The sequence below is a fragment of the Oncorhynchus tshawytscha genome, linkage group LG17 (genome assembly GCF_018296145.1).
Source record: "Oncorhynchus tshawytscha isolate Ot180627B linkage group LG17, Otsh_v2.0, whole genome shotgun sequence".
Lineage (NCBI taxonomy): Eukaryota > Metazoa > Chordata > Actinopteri > Salmoniformes > Salmonidae > Oncorhynchus > Oncorhynchus tshawytscha.
Genome location: NC_056445.1, coordinates 20,304,048 through 20,328,162, shown reverse-complemented (window position 1 = coordinate 20,328,162; position 24,115 = coordinate 20,304,048). Strand labels below are relative to the sequence as shown.

Below are 24,115 nucleotides of genomic sequence, written 5' to 3'. Positions count from 1 at the left end.
CTCTCTCTCTCTCTCTCTCTGTGTGTGTCTCTCTCTCTCTCTGTGTGTGTCTCTCTGTGTGTCTCTCTCTCTGTGTCTCTCTCTGTGTGTCTCTCTCTCTCTCCGTCTCTCCCAGAGTTGAACCAAATCATATTCCTAATGCAAGTGCCAAACCAATCTCTCAATGCAGTCTGGAGTAATCTTTATAGTGCCTCCGTCACCCTGGCTGTGTGTCCATCTGAAATAAAACCAGAATAGGGGGCCAACAACCTCCAGCTCCTAAATGTTTTAGAGCTATCTTTCTCCACCGGGAAATGCAGAGGTCTGAAGAGGGATCTAGTCTGATTCAAGGCCCTCTCAGCCTGTACTTCAGCACTCACTGCAGAAGGCTTGACTGGAAATTGTTGTTTCAGCTCATCCATTTCAATTCTGCTAGCTAAAACAGTTTGTGTCATGGGACCTAACTGACATAAAGCATCCTTGAGTAGGTAGAAAAGCTCTGTATTACAAGGTTAAGGTCAATTCCATTATTTCAATTAAATCAATCCACAAAAAAACAGAAATAGCTGAAAAGCAATTTTGAAATCCATTTAGAAATTCATAAGGATTTTTGATTCTTTACTTAGCTGCTGATTTGACTGAATGGAAATGGAGTTTATACAGTAAGAGTCAAAACCTCTGGTTAAATGTCTCATTCTCTCTCATTCCCTCTCCCCCTGGTCCTCCAGCGCCTGTCCAACGGCTCCATGGAGTCGGCCCATGAGGCGGGCCAGGTGGTGGAGCTGCAGGACCTGCTGGAGAAGCAGAACTATGAGCTGGCGCAGATGAAGGAGCGCATGTCTTCCCTGTCGTCCCGCGTCTCCGAGGTGGAGCAGGAGCTGGACACCGCGCGCAAGGACCTCATCAAGACAGAGGAGATGAGTACCAAGTACCAGAGGGACATCAAAGAGGTGAGGAGAGAGGTACATTCAAATGAGATGCACCCACTCTCTAAGGAGAGACACACACACACACACACACACAGTTAGTTGAGAGTTAGGGTTGTTGAGAACATACATTAACAAGCATGAGGGACCTATGCATTCACTCCCTCAACCTCCTCTCTGACGACTTAGAGAGGAGTTACTGCCTCAGACAATCTCGGAAAAGTCATGTATCCATGCTTCTTTCTACACATTGGTACTCAGATGGTCTCTTCTCATCTGTCCTGTGCTATAGGCAGACCATTGTAGTCACACAATCACTCTTATTTGGAGGAGAATTGAATATCTATCCAGTGATGTGAATCAGAATGTGACCTGGCTCTTGGTCCACCTAGCTACCTAGTTGCTAATGATGATGGCAGGCTGGGCTCAGGGAGTGAGATCCAGCTAGTACACTGATCTCAGATCCTTTATCAGCCCAGCCCTCTTAAGTAATTACCACTGTCTGAGAACAGTGTTATATCATAACAACGCTGGAGGACATTTCCTTCCCCTCTATACACACTCTCACTGAGACTCCATACAGGAAATTAACCGTAGGAGATTTAGGGAGATACGGTTTGTGCTGTTGAGAGGGAAATGTACTCAACTGTGTGTGTCTGTGCATTGTACATGTACATCTGTGTGTGTGTGCCTACAGGCTATGTGTCAGAAGGAGGACATGGAAGAGAGGATCGTCACTCTGGAGAAGCGGTACCTCAGCGCCCAGAGAGAGTCCACCTCCCTGCATGACATCAGTGACAAACTGGAGAATGAGCTGGCCAATAAGGAAGCCTTCCTCAGACAGGTCACTTACCCTCTTCCACCAATCCTAACTTTAACCATTAGAGTAGTGGGGGAGCTGGGGAGGATACAAAACTGAGCTAAGATCAGCATCTGAGGGATACTTTAACCTACAGCAGTGGTCCCCACTCACCCACTTTAAACCTTTGGTTTTAGGGTCTCAACCCAGAAGGAATCAGAAGTGTCCCCACCGTGGGTTCCACCCACCTAGAAAAACTATGCCCTTTAGTACATGTTATGGCTAAGGCAAAACTCAATTCCATCTGGCGTCTCTGGTTTAACAAAACTCAATCCCATCTGGCGTCTCTGGTTTAACAAAACTCAATTCCATCTGTCGTCTCTGGTTTAAAAAAAAACAATTCCATCTGGCGTCTCTGGTTTAACAAAACTCAATTCCATCTGGCGTCTCTGGTTTAACAAAACTCAATTCCATCTGGCGTCTCTGGTTTAACAAAACTCAATTCCATCTGGCGTCTCTGGTTTAACAAAACTCAATCCCATCTGGCGTCTCTGGTTTAACAAAACTCAATTCCATCTGGCGTCTCTGGTTTAACAAAACTCAATTCCATCTGGCGTCTCTGGTTTAACAAAACTCAATTCCATCTGGCGTCTCTGGTTTAACAAAACTCAATTCCATCTGGCGTCTCTGGTTTAACAAAACTCAATCCCATCTGGCGTCTCTGGTTTAATGGAGATCTCCATGGGCTCAGGAGGCTGATCGTTCTCTACATTAAGGGAGTACCGTAGTTACAATAGCATACATATTTGCTGAAATCCCCTGCGATCTGGAGAATAACACAGCGTCCGTTGCCAGTAGTGGATCAAGGATAACTCTCGTCTTTGATTAATAAGAGTTTAGAACATTCTGAAACGAGAGGACATCTTGACATTGTGTTTAACTCCAGCTGAGTCGTTTGCGTATGGGTCAGGGTTTTTATTGTAGCTACTTGAAGATGCTGTGTGGGTGGATGTGCATGGTTTCTGTGCCTGAGTTATTTGGTATTGTGAATAATGTTATGATTAAGGAGGGGGAGCAATCACAGATACAGCACCAACAGCTGAGCTCAAGGCAGATGGATTTTCATTTAAAAAAATAGCCAAGCTATAGAGAACACACACATATACACACACGCACATGAATCCGTATTGCTAGACCGAAAGTACTCTGTGCACATTTAAGCAATAAGTCCTGAGGAGAGTGTCACCAGTCCGGTGCAACCTGTGCCAGCTCCACGCATCAGGCCTCTAGTGCGCCTCCCCAGTCCGGTGCAACCTGTGCCGGCTCCCCGCACTCTCCTTGAAGTGCGTGTCACCAGTCTGGTGCTACCTGTACAAGCTCCACGCACTAGGCCTCCAGTGCGCACTCACAATCCAAAATTGTGCTGTATATTCATTGCCCATGTCATAGGTTATTTGTAAACGATACATATTGATGCATTACTAGATCAAACACAATCTGCAAAAATGACAAGTGGGTGATGGGGATTTCAGAACCAAAGTGGGGGGGACAAAAAACATTGCCACCCCTAATCTGATAGTGGGGTGGTAGATGCCTAGTCTCGCTTGTGGCTCAGCTCAGGTGCCTTACATAGTACATACACCATAGACATACATCATTTACAAACAAACACACTTCAGAATAGACAGATTCCAGCTCATGAGCTCCATCAGCAGCAGATATTGAATGTGAAAATGAATGTGTTTATGCAACAAATGTTTCTGCAGCTAATCGTATCGCATCAAATCGCATCGATTCGTTCTCTACTCAAACGGAATGCACCGAATCGTTTCAAACTAAATGTATCGTTCCTATATCGTATTGGAGCCCTTATATCTAGATAGGTATCGAATCGTCACTCATAAGGATTGATTGAAATGTCCGTAAACACCATGCTCTGAGGACACAGCCGGGAGGGTTAACACATTTAAATGTTTTACTCACGTCGGCTGTGGTATGTATACTGTATTCTGTTCTATATGTATTACATGTGACTTAGTTTGTCCAGGAATACTCAGATAATGCTCTTGAGATTGGCATTGAGTGGAACTCCATGTGTGATATGGGACGAGGTCATAAGTCACAATGTTTTCCTCTGTGTGTGTGTTTCCCTGTGCATGCATTGTGTGTGTGTGTGTGTTCAGATGGAGGATAAGAACAGGCAGCTGCTGGAGCGTTTGGAGATAGCAGAGCAGAAGCTGCAGCAGACCATGAGAAAGGCTGAGACCCTGCCAGAGGTGGAGGCTGAACTGGCCCAGAGGATAGCAGCACTCACCAAGGTGAGAGGACACACACACACACACACACAGTCACACACACATAAACACAGACGCGGCACACGTTGCTCCCATCATTAAAGTAACTCCAGTGCTTTCAGATTTCTATAAATTATGACCTAAAATGAAATACAATATGAGTGAAATAGTTTCCTTCCCAATTTTTTGAAATTGAAATTAATTATGTTAAAAAGCATATTTTCTGTGTTGGAATGTTGTGGGCGTATACCGATCATATAAAATATTCATGCAAGTAGACCGCTGATTGGCCAGCTCATCCTCCAGGAGGAAATAGCAAGCATTTTTCAAACAGAGGTGGGGTCTTTTATGTGTTCTTTTCCAATTAATGCTTTGGCCACAAATATGAGTATAGTATGAGTCAGCAAAATGATTTGGGTATGAGTTAACAGAATATGAACTTTTAAAAGTGAGATTGTCACTGGACAGTTACTTTAACCGCTCCATCATATTCTAGGAGAGGTCATTTCAACACTGCTTATGTACAGTGGGGCAAAAAAGTATTTAGTCAGCCACCAATTGTGCAAGTTCTCCCACTTAAAAAGATGAGAGAGGCCTGTAATTTTCATCATAGGTACACTTCAACTATGACAGACAAAATGAGGGAAAAAAATCCAGAAAATCACATTGTAGGATTTTTTATGAATTTATTTGCAAATTATGGTGGATAATAAGTATTTGGTCACCTACAAACAAGCAAGATGCCTGGCTCTCACAGACCTGTAACTTCTTCTTTAAGAGGCTCCTCTGTCCTCCACTCATTACCTGTATTAATGGCACCGGTTTGAACTTGTTATCAGTATAAAAGACACCTGTCCACAACCTCAAACAGTCACACTCCAAACTCCACTATGGCCAAGACCAAAGAGTTGTCAAAGGACACCAGAAACAAAATTGTAGACCTGCACCAGGCTGGGAAGACTGAATCTGCAATAGGTAAGCAGCTTGGTTTGAAGAAATCAACTGTGGGAGCAATTATTAGGAAATGGAAGACATACAAGACCACTGATAATCTCCCTCGATCTGGGGCTCCACGCAAGATCTGATCCATGGGGTCAAAATGATCACAAGAACGGTGAGCAAAAATCCCAGAACCCCACGGGGGGACCTAGTGAATGACCTGCAGAGAGCTGGGACCAAAGTAACAAAGCCTACCATCAGTAACACACTACGCCGCCAGGGACTCAAATCCTGCAGTGCCAGACGTCTGAAGTTTGCTAGAGAGCATTTGGATGATCCAGAAGAAGATTGGGAGAATGTCATATGGTCAGATGAAACCAAAATATAACTTTTTGGTAAAAACTCAACTTGTCGTGTTTGGAGGACAAAGAATGCTGAGTTGCATCCAAAGAACACCATACCTACTGTGAAGCATGGGGGTGGAAACATCATGCTTTGGAGCTGTTTTTCTGCAAAGGGACCAGGACGACTGATCCTTGTAAAGGAAAGAATGAATGGGGCCATGTATCGTGAGATTTTGAGTGAAAACCTCCTTCCTTCAGCAAGGGCATTGAAGATGAAACGAGGCTGGCTTTCAGCATGACAATGATCCCAAACACACCGCCCGGGCAACGAAGGAGTGGCTTCGTAAGAAGCATTTCAAGGTCCTGGAGTGGCCTAGCCAGTCTCCAGATCTCAACCCCATAGAAAATCTTTGGAGGGAGTTGAAAGTCCGTGTTGCCCAGCAACAGCCCCAAAACATCACTGCTCTAGAGGAGATCTGCATGGAGGAATGGGCCAAAATACCAGCAACACTGTGTGAAAACCTTGTGAAGACTTACAGAAAACATTTGACCTCTGTCATTGCCAACAAAGGGTATATAACAAAGTATTGAGATAAACTTTTGTTATTCACCAAATACTTCTTTTTCACCATAATTTGCAAATAAATTCATTAAAAATCCTACAATGTGATTTTCTGGATTTTTTTTTCTCATTTTGTCTGTCATAGTTGAAGTGTACCTATGATGAAAATTACAGGCCTCTCTCATCTTTTTAAGTGGGAGAACTTGCACAATTGGTGGCTGACTAAATACTTTTTTGCCCCACTGTATAACTGATTATCATCATACATGTAGAATATTCCGGAGTGTCTTTTCAATAATGTGTTGTTTGTTATGTGTTAGTACTGTATGTGCAGGCTATGCATGTGATCACCTCTGACCCTGTGATATGTTCCTCTCCTCTCCTGCTGCCCCATAGTCTGACTCGAGCTCCGCCTCCTCTCCTGATGATTATCAGTTTGTTATGGAAGCTAAACTCCAAGACATGAACTCCATTCTTAGGAAGGTAGTCTCACAGGGTGCCACAGTACTGTCGCTAAATACTAGACTACATTAAAAAAAAAAAATCCATGCTGGTTTTCTTTCTTTTTGTTGTCGCGAGTCATTGTACTGGGATTGCTTGTGGGGGATATTTGTTTTTCAGTAGGCAGGGTTGAAACTGTGGGGATAGCTGCATGTCACTGGCTGGGCTCATTGCTAGTAGACTTAACTGCTGCAGCAACTGCTTGTGACCTGGCCCTTCTCTCACCCCTCTCTCTACCTGTGCTTTGGTGATCTATCTGTTCCATCTGAGACTGGAGGAGTAGAGGCTTTTGGCTCTGTCTTGTCTTGTTGCCCCTGCATTATGTGCCTGTGTTGCCCTCCATGGCTGCTAAACTGGCGGGTCATTGTGCCCCCTGCCCCCCTTTCTTTCCCCCCCACCCCTGTCTCTGTGGTGGCCCCTGCAGGCGGAGGAGCGCCACGGCAGCATCGAGGAACGCATGAGGCACCTGGAGGGCCAGCTGGAGGAGAAGCACCAGGAGCTGCTCAGAGTGAGTCATCCCCGGGGGACTATGCTAACATGCTAGGCTAGGTTATGCTACACGATGCAATGCCGCCTGTGTGCTGACCATGGGCAGCCTAGCGTGCTAGCTGCCATAAGGCTAGTATGCTAGGCTAGGTTATGCTACATGATGCTACATTCCACCTATTCACTGACCATGGGCAGCCTAGCATACTAGCTGCCATAAGGCTAGTATGCTAGATTAAGCTACATGCTGCTACATTCTGCTTTTGAAAGTCAAACACTTTGTATTTTTTGTCCCCCTCAGGCTCGGCAGAGAGAAAAGATGAACGAGGAACACAACAAGCGCCTGTCGGACACGGTGGACAGACTTCTCACAGAGTCCAACGAACGTCTTCAGCTCCACCTGAAAGAGAGGATGGCTGCTCTGGAAGAGAAGGTTAAACATGGAGACCACATCAATACCAATATGTCATAAAGTTTTATTTCAGATGAATTTGAGGAAATGTCCATAGATTGACTGGAATACTTCTCTTTCCATTTCAGAACGTTTTAATACAAGACTCGGAAGGCTACAGAAAACAGTACGAGGATTCAATCCATGAAAAAGTACGTCCCCCCGGATCAGAAATGATTCCGTTTTTCTCTCCCTCAGTTTTTAATTTTACTCGAGGTTGGTTTAATAAAGTGCTTTTTAATAGATAAATAATGATCTGGGTGTTGGACTTTAGGTTTAATTTGTTATCATCTTCTCCATTGAATATTCACAAGAAACCGTTGCTCTCGGTTCAGATAGTGAGAAAGAAATCCATAACCAGGCAGAGTACGAGAACTGATGAGCAAGTGCTGTCCAATCATGCTGTGGAGATTGAAATTGAAATCCAGGGTTTTACAGTAATGAATAAGAAACTTCACAAGGTTTTCTGTACACTCATGTTGTCCCTGTTTCCCGGCTTCCCTCCAGACTCATCTGGCAGATGAGATAGACAAGCTGAGATCAGAGTTGGACCAGTTCCGACTGAGAACAGGCTCACTCACAGAACCCACTCTGTCACGGTATGGGTGAGTTTGTAGGACTGTGTGTGTGTGTGTGTGCGTGTGTGTGTGTGTGTGCATATGCACTGAGTGTACAAAACATTATGAACACCTTCCTAATATTGAGTTGCCCCCTCCTCCCTTTTGCCCTCAATTTGTCGGGGCATGGACTCTACAAGGTGTTTACAGTTGTGTCAGGTTGGCTGGATGTCCTTTGGGTGGTGGATCATTCTTGATACACACGGGAAACTGTTGAGCGTGAAAAACCCAGCACAGTTGCAGTTCTTGACACAAACCAGTGCCTCTGGCACCTACTACCACATCCTGTTCCAATGCACTTTATCCTTTGTCTTGCCCATTGGCACACATGGCACACAAGGGATCATGGCTGTTACCTGAATTCACCAGGTCATTCTATGTCATGGAAGGGGCATGTGTCCTTAATGTTTTATACTCTCACTGTAGTTTGTGTGCGTTTGTGTATGTGTGTCTGGTTGGGGGATTTCTTTTATATAGATATCCTACAGAAACCCTCAGAAATAATGTGGCATGTCTCTGTTTGTTCAAGATGGAGTAGTGACAGAACATAACTGTAACATTTTCCCAACATCTCCGTTTAGATTCAGCTACATTTCTCTGGTTAGAGATAGCATCACTACACAGATCATTCTGCTTCTCTCCAATACCTACATTTAAATGAGATTTTATTTTTCCACTGACAAAATGTGTGATGAAGTCCAACAACTTGGCTAGAGTTCTGTGATGACAGCAGCTGTCATGATCTCCTGATTGTCCTCTTCAGTCACAACTCATTAAAAAAGCAATTTGCCACCGGTTGAAAACCACACAAGCACTGACTGTTGATTCCTTACAAATTGCTTGATGCGTCACTCCACTGTCTTCCTACTAGATAAACAAGCAGATCCTCTTGGTTTTGGTATTATTCTTTGCACAATATCTGCGATTTCAGTGCTCCCTTTGAACAAACTTGATGTTACGGTGTCTGACATGCATGTTCTCTCTCTCTCGCTGTGTTTCTGTCTCTCTTTATCTTCTATCTATCTATCTATCTATCTATCTATCTATCTATCTATCTATCTATCTATCTATCTATCTATCTATCTATCTATCAGGTCTCACCTGGACACGTCGGGGGAGCTCCGCTTCTCCCTGGGCTCCCTGGCTGAGACCCAGTCAGACCACTACCGGTCAGCCAAGGTCATCCGCAGGCCCAGGAGAGGACGCATGGGTCTCCACAGGGACGAGAGCAAGGTCAGGAACTAGTCTTTCTCTGGTCAGCCCTGGCTGAGGTAGAGGCAGTACCAGGTCTATTCTATCCATTAAGCCAGGAGAGCTTAAACAAGTACAGATAAAGTCTTTGAACTCAGGTCTGTATGACATACATGGTTGCATGGAGCCAGACTGTTAGCATTAGCACGACAGAGGGAAAACTGTTGGAGATGGGTATGATTGGTTAGCATTAGCACGACAGAGGGAAACCTGTTGGAGATGGGTATGATTGGTTAGCATTAGCACGACAGAGGGAAACCTGTTGGAGATGGGTATGATTGGTTAGCATTAGCACGACAGAGGGAAACCTGTTGGAGATGTGTATGATTGGTTAGCATTAGCACGACAGAGGGAAACCTGTTGGAGATGTGTATGATTGGTTAGCATTAGCACGACAGAGGGAAACCTGTTGGAGATGGGTATGATTGGTTAGCATTAGCACGACAGAGGGAAACCTGTTGGAGATGGGTATGATTGTTTAGCATTGCCTTTGCGGATCAGTGTTATAAATTGCTACTGTTACAGTGTCTCAGGATTGTAACATAAATCACCATGAAGACTGAAATAACCTGGAGATAAATACTGACATTCAGCATTAATCTTAGAAGCTTGTTTCAGCGTATTTTTTTTAAATTAAAAACTATTTAATGGCTTATTAAGATACTTTGGGGTGTATTAAAAGTCAAGCCTCATTATTTTGTCTGATGAAAGGAGAATTATGAGACATTTTAGGCTCCCTGAAGCTGACAGCTTTACTTAGCCAATTATTTTATCAAACCAAAATACTGCATTGAATGCATTAATTATAATGTGTGCTGTAATATTTGTACAGTGCAAAAAAATATTCAAGTCTCTTTACATAAAACTTTCACATCTCTCTACAGTTATGTCATCCTGCCCATGATGTTTTACCAGGATTACCTCAAGAACACTCCCTTCCCTTGATTAGTGCACACTTCTGTATCTGTGAACCCTCCCTCCCCTACAGGCTAAGTCACTGGGGGAGCACGAGTGGCGCTCTCAGCAGCTAGGCATCCTGGGTAGCCACCCGTTTGAGAGTGAGATGTCTGACATGTCGGACATTGATGACGATGACCGGGAAACCATGTTCAGCTCCATGGACCTGCTGTCCCCCGGCGGTCACTCAGACGCCCAGACCCTAGCCATGATGCTGCAGGAGCAGCTGGACGCCATTAACAAAGAGATACGGTACGAGACCTTAACCCTGCTCTTATTGGACAGACCATGCTAGGGACCAGACATTTACCTGACTTTAACCCTGCTCTTATTGGACAGACCATGCTGGGGACCAGACATTTACCTGACTTTAACCCTGCTCTTATTGGACAGACCATGCTCTTATTGGACAGACCATGCTAGGGACCAGACATTTACCTGACTTTAACCCTGCTCTTATTGGACAGACCATGCTCTTATTGGACAGACCATGCTCTTATTGGACAGACCATGCTAGGGACCAGACATTTACCTGACTTTAACCCTGCTCTTATTGGACAGACCATGCTGGGGACCAGACATTTACCTGACTTTAACCCTGCTCTTATTGGACAGACCATGCTAGGGACCAGACATTTACCTGACTTTAACCCTGCTCTTATTGGACAGACCATGCTCTTATTGGACAGACCATGCTAGGGACCAGACATTTACCTGACTTTAACCCTGCTCTTATTGGACAGACCATGCTAGGGACCAGATAAAAACTGTGGGCTTCCTGGTCAGGTCTCATTGCCAGGAAACACCCCTTGTGACTAATCCTTATGTAAATCAAGTTGTATGTTAGGCGGATCAAGTTCCTTGGGAAACATTACTGACACATGGATTAATAAAATCAATGTTGGTCACTTCATTGTTGATCGGTAAAACATGCCTCTTAGTGCTTGACATGAGGGAGAGCTTCAGGGTGTTGGCCTAGCTATCTCCACCCCTAAGGCTGGCTCATCCTATCAGTGGGCTCCGTGCCTCAGGTTTCTGTGGGGATGAAATTTAATTAATGAGACAGTAATTGATTGGATATCCAGGGATGTGTGTGGACACACTTGTCCTCAGGGCAGAAGCTTGTTGGCTCTTGTCTGCAGAGTGTGATGCCCTGTCTAGGTGAATTAAGCACAAACCTCAGATACTGCCAGTTACAGTTCCTAGAAAAGCTGCGAGGAGCTGACACTGATATACTGTAGTTTTATTCAAGTATTGATAATTTACCCAGTTAGCTGTCAGAATAATCTATTGTATTAAGATGATTAACACTTGGTTAACATTGGGAGCCTGACACAGTTTGAAATCAAACAACAGTATTTACTGGTTTGGGCTTATTCAAGATACAAGGTCTGTTACTTGCTTGTTAATATTGTACTGATCTTCTTGTCTGGTGATTATCCAAGTATTATTTCACACAACCCTAAGCTTAAGTGACATTTTAAAGTGAAGAGTTGTTCATTTACCTCAGGCCTTTATTGTTTTTTGCTTATAAGCAGAATCGATAGAGACATGCCTCATCAGGGTGATTATGCTGAGTTGGAATACGATTTCAGCTCCGATGGCAGAAATCCCTCTGAATTAAATTCTAAACTAATTAGTGTTGTGAGGTAGTGTTATGAACCTATGTGGTTTATGGGTAATGAACTGGCTTTATGTCTCCCCGCGTTGTCTTTAAGAGGAGCCCTATGGGTCTGCAGTGGGGATTTCCATGAACATCCAGAGAATTGAACCACAAAGGACCAAGGGATTCTGAGAATCCTCAGAATCTTGTTGGATGAATGATCTTTCTATATATTCAGTGGCTGAATACAACTGTGAAATAAGTCTAATCAATCCCTCCCTCCCTCCCTCCCTCTCTGCCTCCCCCTCGACCTCTCTCCCAGACTGATCCAGGAGGAGAAGGAGTCGACAGAGCTGCGGGCGGAGGAGATAGAGAACCGTGTGGCCAGCGTCAGCCTGGAGGGTCTCAACCTCGCCCGTATGCACCACCCCGGAGCCTCCATCACCGCCTCGGCCACCGCCTCCTCCCTGGCCTCTTCCTCCCCTCCCAGCGGACACTCCACCCCCAAGTTGGACCACCGCAGCACCGCAGACATGGAGCGCATGGGTATCATGACACTGGTACGCTGCTGGGGTCAGAACGGGGTGTGGGGGTTGTGTGTGTGTGTAACGGATGTGAAACGCTAGCTTAGTTAGCGGTGATGCGCGCTAAATAGTGTTTCAATCGGTGACATCACTTGCTCTGAGACCTTGAAGTAGTAGTTCCCCTTGCTCTGCAAGGGCCGCGGCTTTTGTGGAGCGATGGGTAACGATGCTTCATGGGTGTCAGTTGTTGATGTGTGCAGAGGGTCCCTGGATCACGCCCGGGTATGGGCGAGGGGACAGTCTAAAGTTATACTGTTACATGTGCATGTACGAGTGTATCCCAATCTTGACGAAGGCTACCATAGCCGTATCAAATCAAATCAAATCAAATCAAATCAAATTTTATTTGTCACATACACATGGTTAGCAGATGTTAATGCGAGTGTAGCGAAATGCTTGTGCTTCTAGTTCCGACAATGCAGTAATAACGAACAAGTAATCTAACTAACAATTCCAAAAAAAACTACTGTCTTATACACAGTTTAAGGGGATAAAGAATATGTACATAAGGATATATGAATGAGTGATGGTACAGAGCAGCATAGGCAAGATACAGTAGATGATAGAGTACAGTATATACATATGAGATGAGTATGTAAACCAAGTGGCATAGTTAAAGTGGCTAGTGATACATGTATTACATAAGGATGCAGTCGATGATATAGAGTACAGTATCTACGTATGCATATGAGATTAATAATGTAGGGTAAGTAACATTATATAAGGTAGCATTGTTTAAAGTGGCTAGTGATATATTTACATCATTTCCCATCAATTCCCATGATTAAAGTGGCTGGAGTAGAGTCAGTGTCATTGACAGTGTGTTGGCAGTAGCCACTCAATGTTAGTGGTGGCTGTTTAACAGTCTGATGGCCTTGAGATAGAAGCTGTTTTTCAGTCTCTCGGTCCCAGCTTTGATGCACCTGTACTGACCTCGCCTTCTGGATGACAGCGGGGTGAACAGGCAGTGGCTCGGTGGTTGATGTCCTTGATGATCTTTATGGCCTTCCTGTAGCATCGGGTGGTGTAGGTGTCCTGGAGGGCAGGTAGTTTGCCCCGGTGATGCGTTGTGCAGACCTCACTACCCTCTGGAGAGCCTTACGGTTGAGGGCGGTGCAGTTGCCATACCAGGCGGTGATACAGCCCGCCAGGATGCTCTCGATTGTGCATCTGTAGAAGTTTGTGAGTGCTTTTGGTGACAAGCCGAATTTCTTCAGCCTCCTGAGGTTGAAGAGGCGCTGCTGCGCCTTCCTCACGATGCTGTCTGTGTGAGTGGACCAATTCAGTTTGTCTGTGATGTGTATGCCGAGGAACTTAAAACTTGCTACCCTCTCCACTACTGTTCCATCGATGTGGATGGGGGTGTTCCCTCTGCTGTTTCCTGAAGTCCACAATCATCTCCTTAGTTTTGTTGACGTTGAGTGTGAGGTTATTTTCCTGACACCACACTCCGAGGGCCCTCACCTCCTCCCTGTAGGCCGTCTCGTCGTTGTTGGTAATCAAGCCTACCACTGTTGTGTCGTCCGCAAACTTGATGATTGAGTTGGAGGCGTGCATGGCCACGCAGTCGTGGGTGAACAGGGAGTACAGGAGAGGGCTCAGAACGCACCCTTGTGGGGCCCCAGTGTTGAGGATCAGCGGGGAGGAGATGTTGTTGCCTACCCTCACCACCTGGGGGCGGCCCGTCAGGAAGTCCAGTACCCAGTTGCACAGGGCGGGCAGTCGAGACCCAGGGTCTCGAGCTTGATGACGAGCTTGGAGGGTACTATGGTGTTGAATGCCGAGCTGTAGTCGATGAACAGCATTCTCACATAGGTATTCCTCTTGTCCAGATGGGTTAGGGCAGTGTGCAGTGTGGTTGAGATTGCATCGTCTGTGGACCTATTTGGGCAGGTGAGCAAAACTATTGTCAATATAGGGCTGACTCAGGTAAAGCCTGGAGGTGATATGGTCCCCTTGACTAGTCTCCCGCAAACACTTCATGATGACGGATGTGAGTGCTACCAGCGCAGTCGTTTAGCTCAATCTCTTAGCTTTCTTGGGAACAGGAACAATGGTGGCCCTCTTGAAGCATGTGGGAACAGCAGACTGGCCAATGGCGATTGAATACTGTCAGACTAAACACCCCAGCTGAACCAATCCAAAGATCTGAGGATCTTCCAGAATCAACCTACAGTTTCTTTTCTATATATAAGTGATGTTTGATTGTAACGGCCTCTTTGCCTGCAGTTCCGAAGGAGAACCTGCGGAGGAGCCGTATTTACGCTGTTCTAGATATCTTCACTCTGAATAAACTGTCGCTTGTCTTTCCTAATTGCAGGCCGTGTCAGTGGCACTGTATTGTCCTCAAAGTACAATTTACCACCTTGTCTGAATCGATCCTTGACCGTGATTGACTGTAGACCCTGCCACATGCCTCTAATTGTCTAACACTAGTGTAAGAAATAACACATGCATTTACTTTGTATCAGGCTATGTCTGTATTGTGGTGCAGGACAGGGCCAATAGAAGCACCTGGGATCAGCATTCAGTATGCTGTGTTTTGCCTCTCATTCTTTGTTCTCAGCCTAGCTCTTTCAATAGAACGGAGGGTAAACTCAATTTGATGGTAAACTAGTAACCTCAAATGACCTTGGACCAGATTTCAAAGCAGCTCCGAGAGAGAGCCAGACGTAGATTTTTTTCATAAGCCAGCCACTTGTAAAAGCATGTATTGGCTTTCTTTCAACTTTATTTAGATGGTGTCCTTTCCTTGATGGATTGAATTGCATAATCTATCTGGCTGGGGTTCATTACTCCTTCATTGTAGAGTTTGGCTTGGTTTGTGTGTGTTGTAGATACCAGGATGTGATAGACTGTGCTATGTTTGTTTACTATGTTTTAAGGACTTTTTTATACTTGCCACTATTGTCCTATTGAGCAATAAAAGTACTGTCTGTTAGGTCAGTAAAAGTACTGTCTACATTAGGTCAATAAAAGTACTGTATGTTAGGTCAATAAAAGTACTGTCTGTTAGGTCAATAAAAGTACTGTATGTTAGGTCAATAAAAGTACTGTCTGTTAGGTCAATAAAAGTACTGTATGTTAGGTCAATAAAAGTGCTGTCTACATTAGGTCAATAAAAGTACTGTCTGTTAGGTCAATAAAAGTACTGTATGTTAGGTCAATAAAAGTACTGTCTGTTAGGTCAATAAAAGTACTGTATGTTAGGTCAATAAAAGTGCTGTCTACATTAGGTCAATAAAAGTACTGTCTACATAAGGTCAATAAAAGTACTGTCTACATTAGGTCAATAAAAGTACTGTCTACATTAGGTCAATAAAAGTACTGTCTGCATTAGGTCAATAAAAGTACTGTCTACATTAGGTCAATAAAAGTACTGTCTGCATTAGGTCAATAAAAGTACTGTCTACATTAGGTCAATAAAAGTACTGTCTGTTAGGCCAATAAAAGTGCTGTCTACATTAGGTAAATAAAAGTACTGTCTACATTAGGTCAATAAAAGTACTGTCTACATTAGGTCAATAAAAGTACTGTCTACATTAGGTCAATAAAAGTACTGTCTGTTAGGTCAATAAAAGTGCTGTCTACATTAGGTCAATAAAAGTACTGTCTACATTAGGTCAATAAAAGTACTGTCTACATTAGGTCAATAAAAGTACTGTCTGCATTAGGTCAATAAAAGTACTGTCTACATTAGGTCAATAAAAGTACTGTCTGCATTAGGTAAATAAAAGTACTGTCTACATTAGGTAAATAAAAGTACTGTCTACATTAGGTCAATAAAAGTACTGTCTGCATTAGGTCAATAAAAGTACTGTCTACATTAGGTCAATAAAAGTACTGTCTGTTAGATCAATAAAGTGCTGTCTACATTAGGTCAATAAAAGTACTGTCTACATAAGGTCAATAAAAGTACTGTCTACATTAGGTCAATAAAAGTACTGTCTACATTAGGTCAATAAAAGTACTGTCTGCATTAGGTCAATAAAAGTACTGTCTACATTAGGTCAATAAAAGTACTGTCTGTTAGGTCAATAAAAGTACTGTCTACATTAGGTCAATAAAAGTACTGTCTACATTAGGTCAATAAAAGTACTGTCTACATTAGGTCAATAAAAGTACTGTCTACATTAGGTCAATAAAAGTACTGTCTGTTAGGTCAATAAAAGTACTGTCTACATTAGGTCAATAAAAGTACTGTCTACATTAGGTCAATAAAAGTACTGTCTGTTAGGTCAATAAAAGTACTGTCTACATTAGGTCAATAAAAGTACTCTCTGTTAGGTCAATAAAAGTACTGTCTGTTAGGTCAATAAAAGTACTGTCTGTTAGGTCAATAAAAGTATTGTCTGTTAGGTTGGTTTGTGTGTGTTGTAATAAAAGTACTGTCTGTTGGGTCAATAAAAGTACTGTTTGTTAGGTCAATAAAAGTGCTGTCTACATTAGGTAAATAAAAGTACTGTATGTTAGGTCAATAAAAGTACTGTATGTTAGGTCAATAAAAGTACTGTTTGTTAGGTCAATAAAAGTGCTGTCTACATTAGGTCAATAAAAGTACTGTCTACATTAGGGCAATAAAAGTACTGTCTGTTAGGTCAATAAAAGTACTGTATGTTAGGTCAATAAAAGTACTGTCTGTTAGGTCAATAAAAGCAGTCTACATTAGGTCAATAAAAGTACTGCCTGTTAGGTCAATAAAAGTAGTCTACATTAGGTCTATAAAAGTACTGTCTGTTAGGTCAATAAAAGTATTCTACATAAGGTCTATAAAAGTACTGTCTGTTAGGTCAATAAAAGTATTCTACATAAGGTCAATAAAAGTAACGTCTGTTAGGTCAATAAAAGTACTGTCTGTTAGGCCAATAAAAGTACTGTCTGTTAGGTCAATAAAAGTGCTGTCTACATTAGGTCAATAAAAGTAACATCTGTTAGGTCAATAAAAGTACTGTCTGTTAGGTCAGTAAAAGTACTGTCTGTTAGGTCAGTAAAAGTACTGTCTGTTAGGTCAATAAAAGTACTGTATGTTAGGTCAATAAAAGTACTGTATGTTAGGTCAATAAAAGTACTGTCTGTTAGGTCAATAAAAGTAGTCTACATAAGGTCAATAAAAGTACTGCCTGTTAGGTCAATAAAAGTAGTCCACATTAAGGTCAATAAAAGTACTATCTGCATTAGGTCAATAAAAGTACTGTCTGTTAGGTCAATAAAAGTACTGTCTACATTAGGTCAATAAAAGTACTATCTGTTAGGTCAATAACAGTACTGTCTACATTAGGTCAATAAAAGTACTGTCTACATTAGGTCAATAAAAGTACTGTCTACATTAGGTCAATAAAAGTACTGTCTGCATTAGGTCAATAAAAGTACTGTCTACATTAGGTCAATAAAAGTACTGTCTACATTAGGTCAATAAAAGTACTATCTGTTAGGTCAATAACAGTACTGTCTACATTAGGTCAATAAAAGTACTGTCTGTTAGGTCAATAAAAGTGCTGTCTACATTAGGTCAATAAAAGTACTGTCTACATTAGGTCAATAAAAGTACTGTCTACATTAGGTCAATAAAAGTACTGTCTGTTAGGTCAATAAAAGTACTGTCTACATTAGGTCAATAAAAGTACTGTCTGTTAGGTCAATAAAAGTACTGTCTACATTAGGTCAATAAAAGTACTGTCTACATTAGGTCAATAAAAGTACTGTCTGTTAGGTCAATAAAAGTGCTGTCTACATTAGGTCAATAAAAGTACTGTCTACATTATGTCAATAAAAGTACTGTCTGTTAGGTCAATAAAAGTACTGTCTACGTTAGGTCAATAAAAGTACTGTCTGTTAGGTCAATAAAAGTACTGTCTGTTAGGTCAATAAAAGTACTGTCTGTTAGGTCAATAAAAGTACTGTCTGTTAGGTCAATAAAGTACTGTCTGTTGGGTCAATAAAAGTACTGTCTGTTAGGTCAATAAAAGTGCTGTCTACATTAGGTCAATAAAAGTACTGTCTGTTAGGTCAATAAAAGTACTGTCTACATTAGGTCAATAAAAGTACTGTCTGCATTAGGTCAATAAAAGTACTGTCTACATTAGGTCAATAAAAGTACTGTCTACATTAGGTAAATAAAAGTACTGTATGTTAGGTCAATAAAAGTACTGTATGTTGGGTCAATAAAAGTACTGTATGTTAGCTCAATAAAAGTACTTTTTGTTAGGTCAATAAAAGTGCTGTCTACATTAGGTCAATAAAAGTACTGTCTACATTAGGTCAATAAAAGTACTGTCTGTTAGGTCAATAAAAGTAGTCTACATTAGGTCAATAAAAGTACTGTCTGTTAGGTCAATAAAAGTAGTCTACATTAGGTCTATAAAAGTACTGTCTGTTAGGTCAATAAAAGTATTCTACATAAGGTCAATAAAAGTAACGTCTGTTAGGTCAATAAAAGTACTGTCTGTTAGGTCAATAAAAGTACTGTCTGTTAGGCCAATAAAAGTACTGTATGTTAGGTCAATAAAAGTAACATCTGTTAGGTCAATAAAAGTACTGTCTGTTAGGTCAGTAAAAGTACTGTCTGTTAGGTCAGTAAAAGTACTGTCTGTTAGGTCAATAAAAGTACTGTATGTTAGGTCAATAAAAGTACTGTATGTTAGGTCAATAAAAGTACTGTCTGTTAGGTCAATAAAAGTGCTGTCTACATTAGGTCAATAAAAGTAGTCTACATAAGGTCAATAAAAGTACTGCCTGTTAGGTCAATAAAAGTAGTCCACATTAAGGTCAATAAAAGTACTATCTGCATTAGGTCAATAAAAGTACTGTCTGTTAGGTCAATAAAAGTACTGTCTACATTAGGTCAATAAAAGTACTATCTGTTAGGTCAATAACAGTACTGTCTACATTAGGTCAATAAAAGTACTGTCTACATTAGGTCAATAAAAGTACTGTCTACATTAGGTCAATAAAAGTACTGTCTGCATTAGGTCAATAAAAGTACTGTCTACATTAGGTCAATAAAAGTACTGTCTACATTAGGTCAATAAAAGTACTATCTGTTAGGTCAATAACAGTACTGTCTACATTAGGTCAATAAAAGTACTGTCTGTTTGGTCAATTAAAGTGCTGTCTCCATTAGGTCAATAAAAGTGCTGTCTATATTAGGTCAATAAAAGTGCTGTCTGTTAGGTTAATAAAATTATTGTGTGTTAGGTCAATAAAAGTATTCTACATTAGGTCAATAAAAGTATTGTCTGTTAGGTCAATAAAAGTACTGTCTGTTAGGTCAGTAAAAGTACTGTCTGCATTAGGTCAATAAAAGTACTGTATGTTAGGTCAATAAAAGTACTGTCTGTTAGGTCAATAAAAGTACTGTCTGTTAGGTCAATAAAAGTACTGTCTGTTAGGTCAATAAAAGTACTGTATGTTAGGTCAATAAAAGTACTGTCTGTTAGGTCAATAAAAGTACTGTATGTTAGGTCAATAAAAGTACTGTCTGTTAGGTCAATAAAAGTACTGTATGTTAGGTCAATAAAAGTACTGTCTACATTGTGCAATAAAAGTACTGTCTTTTAGGCCAATAAAAGTACTGTCTACATTAGGTCAATAAAAGTACTGTCTGTTAGGTCAATAAAAGTAGTCCACAATAAGGTCAATAAAAGTACTATCTACATTAGGTCAATAAAAGTACTGTCTGTTAGGTCAATAAAAGTACTGTCTGTTAGGTCAATAAAAGTACTGTCTGTTAGGTCAATAAAAGTACTGTCTGTTAGGTCAATAAAAGTACTGTCTGTTAGGCCAATAAAAGTACTGTCTGTTAGGCCAATAAAAGTACTGTATGTTAGGTCAATAAAAGTACTGTCTGTTAGGTCAATAAAAGTACTGTCTGTTAGGCCAATAAAAGTACTGTCTGTTAGGCCAATAAAAGTACTGTATGTTAGGTCAATAAAAGTACTGTCTGTTAGGTCAATAAAAGTACTGTCTGTTAGGTCAATAAAAGTACTGTCTGTTAGGCCAATAAAAGTACTGTATGTTAGGTCAATAAAAGTACTGTCTACATTGTGCAATAAAAGTACTGTCTTTTAGGCCAATAAAAGTACTGTCTACATTAGGTCAATAAAAGTACTGTCTGTTAGGTCAATAAAAGTAGTCCACAATAAGGTCAATAAAAGTACTATCTACATTAGGTCAATAAAAGTACTGTCTGTTAGGTCAATAAAAGTACTGTCTGTTAGGTCAATAAAAGTACTGTCTGTTAGGTCAATAAAAGTACTGTCTGTTAGGTCAATAAAAGTACTGTCTGCTAGGTCATTAAAAGTACTGTCTTTTAGGTCAATAAAAGTAGTCTTCATTAGGTCAATAAAAGTACTGTCTGCATTAGGTCACTAAAAGTACTCTGTTAGGTCAATAAAAGTACTGTCTGTTAGGTCAATAAAAGTACTGTCTACATTAGGTCAATAAAAGTACTGTCTACATTAGGTCAATAAAAGTACTGTCTGTTAGGTCAATAAAAGTACGGTCTACATTTGGTCAATAAAAGTACGCTCTGTTAGGTCAATAAAAGCACTGTCTGTTAGGTCAATAAAAGTACTGTCTGTTAGGTCAATAAAAGTGCTGTATGTTAGGTCAATAAAGTACTGTCTACATTAGGTCAGCCTGTTGCAGCACTTCCCTGTCATGTGCCTTGGTACATTGGTTGTTTTTACTAGTGTGTTGCTCTGGCTGCTCCAGCTTCTGATGGAGACAATACTACCAAGGAAAAAAGGTCTGCCTTGATGAATCCCCAGATGACATTATTGAATGGCAATCTAGAAATACACGCATTAGGATGAACTGATCAGCTGACTGTGTGTACCGTCTGTCTGTCTGTCTGCCTGTCTGTCTGTCTGTCTGTCTGTCTGTCTGTCTGTCTGTCTGTCTGTCTGTCTGTCTGTCTGTCTGTCTGTCTGTCTGTCTGTCTGTCTGTCTGTCTGTCTGTCTGTCTGTCTCACACACTGACCCAGGGCTGTAGCGCTCCAGATGTCCCCATCACAGGGAGTCTGTCTCCTTTTTCTATCCTCCACTGGGCTAAAAATATTCAAATCCCCACCAGCCAGCCAGCCAGCCAGTCAAAGGGTCTCAGAGAGTGAATGTTGCCAATACCCAAGGGCTTTTAAAGAATGAGCCTTTGATTTTATTGACCTCTCAAATTAATAGTGGCAAAGCAGTTTTTTTTTTCAACAAATCCCTGTAATTGATTGTGTGGTGTAATGTGTAATTGACAGGTCATGTGCCCACCTGATGGTATATCGGCTAGGCATGACTATAAATGAGGTGTTTCTGTATGGGGGAGGACATTTAGTTTAATCTTAGTGATTTACTGTAAACTGCTGCTTTCCTTTTCTTTCCTGTCCTCCACCCTGCAGCCCAGTGATCTGAGGAAACACAGGAGAAAGGTACAGTACTAATGATATGTTCATTTTATTACATCAGACATTTCAAATTCATAATACCTCTGTCTTCCTGTAGATGACTGTCATGGTCTGGTGTATCCTTGCCATTATTGGACTATGAAGACCTATAAGCAAACAGTGGTTTAGATATTGATGTGTGTGGTGTTACTATAGTGTAGTAACAGTGTTTTAGAGATTGTGTTAGGTCTGACTATAGTGTAATACCAGTGTTGTAGAGATTGATGTGTGATGTGTGACTATAGTGTAATAACAGTGTTGTAGAGATTGATGTGTGAGGTGTTACTATAGTGTAATAACAGTGTTGTAGAGATTGATGTGTGACTATAGTGTAATAACAGTGTTGTAGAGATTGATGTGTGAGGTGTTACTATAGTGTAGTAACAGTGTTGTAGAGATTGATGTGTGAGGTGTTACTATACTAGTTTTATAAGAGCTACTAACAGGTCTCTTCACCTCTCCACGGTCAGATTGCGGCCACCGACGATGACGGCCAGGACAAGGCTACCATCAAGTGTGAGACGTCCCCTCCTCCCACGCCTCGGACCGTACGCATGACCCGCACACTGCCAGCCTCCTCACACAACGAGGCCCGAGGGTATGCTGCACTTATAGCGCTCTCACACACACACACACACACACACACACACACACACACACACACACACACACATACTCCACCTTCTTCATCCTGACGGTAGTTTATGAGACAAATGATCTCTTACCCAAGTTGTATCTTTTTCCTTGACTGTGTGTGTGTGTGCATGCATGCGTGTGTATGCATATGTGTGCATGTGTGTGTTTGCAGCATTGCTGCCAGCCTGGAGGCAGAGGCCAGTGGTCTGAGCAGCGTAGCCAGCAGTCAGGACTCCATCAACAAGCAGCCCAAGAAGAAAGGCATCAAGTCCTCCATCGGACGCCTGTTTGGCAAGAAGGAGAAGACCAGACTGGCACAGCTGCATGCCCACAGGGAGGCCATCGGGCAGAGCCAAGGTACTGGTCTACACTCAGCACCTCTCTGATATGAGTTGCTCTTGTCTGTTCTATATACTCTATGTACTGATACAAATTACAGACCTCTACATGCTTTGTAAGTAGGAAAACCTGCAAAATCGGCAGTGTATCAAATACTTGTTCTCCCCACTGTATATACAGAGAGTACCAGTAGCAGATTGTCGTGTCTTTGGCATCATTAAAACTGAAGACTTATTTCTCAAATAACTCTCTGCAATTATTATTACGCGATTAAACTGATTAATCACGTAACTGTAATTAACCAGGATGTCGGGGCACCAAGGAAAATATTCAGATTACAAAGTTATAATTTTCCTAATATAACTTTCAGATATTTTAATATCTGATCAATGAGTCTTCGAATTAATGAATTATTATTTACCTCATGTTAGTCTCATTCCAAACATCGTAAATTGTTGCTTATCTGCACAAACCCAGTCTTCACTATGAGTCATCCATACATCAATTGTCTTAAAATCATTTATTTACTAACTAAGTAATTCACAGAAATGCTTAACAAACAGTAGATATGGTTACAAGGAAATGATAAGGGAATGTGCCCTAGTGGGCTAAACCGGTATGGCGGCTCATTAGACAGTGATAATTATAACAATTGAAATGCTAATCCTTTGCACATGAACGCTCACTCATTCAGGAACAATTGCAATCAATATATATATTTGCGCTCAGTGTGTCGTCGGGATCTCTGTTGAAAAGTTTGTTTCTGTTAGAGAGAGGGCGGACAGACTCCATCTCTCTGTCGTGGTTAGAATAGATAGTTCAGAGCGACATTCATTCATGTCTTTATAGAATAGATGTTTCGGCGGTTGTCGGGCTTCGTGTTCAATGATACCGAATTCTTAGCTGCAGACTAGTAATTAATATCAAAGACTTGTTCTTATTCTGTCGGTATCGATAGTCTAAGAGTTTAACCACATGGTATGGTTAAAAGATTCAGCCATCTACTCAATCCTTAGCTTATACTCAGGTTTATGGTCTCCTCTCAAACCTTGGCCCTCTCGTTATCGAGGTAAGCTGATCTCAACCTTAGTCCTCTCGTAATTGAGGGAAACATGGTCTGGTGATAGAAAACCCGGGTGGGGGTTTTATTCGGAAGAGCAGAAAAGGGCCTGTCCCATGATGCCAGACCATAACTGTGCTCATGGACGGTCCTCTGATTTAGTTAAACTCCAAAACTCCAAAGGGAATTGGAGTTTCCTTCATTAAACAGTCCAAAATCACATTACACAATTTCACAAACAGTATCATCCTGACTCATTCATCTTATACAACAATTAGATGTAAGCCTCATATCTGAGGCTATTGTATAAACAGCGCTATAGTAATGTGGCCGTATTGTCTCCCATGAGTTTCACA

The 24,115-nt window shown here is 41.7% G+C and overlaps 1 protein-coding gene across 11 annotated transcripts in view; it reads left to right on the top strand.

The window, feature by feature from the left end:
- The window catches only part of LOC112217203 (liprin-alpha-2-like), a 278,209-nt gene that overhangs the window by 234,500 nt on the left and 19,594 nt on the right, over positions 1-24,115 (top strand). For 7 of the 11 annotated variants that reach the window (XR_006079235.1, XM_042300385.1, XM_042300384.1 and 4 more), the window contains exons 7-19: positions 708-941; positions 1,603-1,749; positions 3,888-4,022; positions 6,769-6,852; positions 7,132-7,263; positions 7,371-7,433; positions 7,789-7,886; positions 8,993-9,131; positions 10,138-10,358; positions 12,032-12,269; positions 21,680-21,709; positions 22,195-22,322; positions 22,533-22,717. Coding sequence is in view for 10 of the 11 variants with exons in the window: in XM_042300385.1 (XP_042156319.1) it covers positions 708-941; positions 1,603-1,749; positions 3,888-4,022; positions 6,769-6,852; positions 7,132-7,263; positions 7,371-7,433; positions 7,789-7,886; positions 8,993-9,131; positions 10,138-10,358; positions 12,032-12,269; positions 21,680-21,709; positions 22,195-22,322; positions 22,533-22,717 (1,834 nt within the window). In the remaining variant the exon portion in view is untranslated. The remainder of the gene's footprint in view (positions 1-707; positions 942-1,602; positions 1,750-3,887; positions 4,023-6,768; positions 6,853-7,131; positions 7,264-7,370; positions 7,434-7,788; positions 7,887-8,992; positions 9,132-10,137; positions 10,359-12,031; positions 12,270-21,679; positions 21,710-22,194; positions 22,323-22,532; positions 22,718-24,115) is intronic. The other 4 variants (XM_042300386.1, XM_042300382.1, XM_042300378.1 and 1 more) reach the window with 3 other exon arrangements.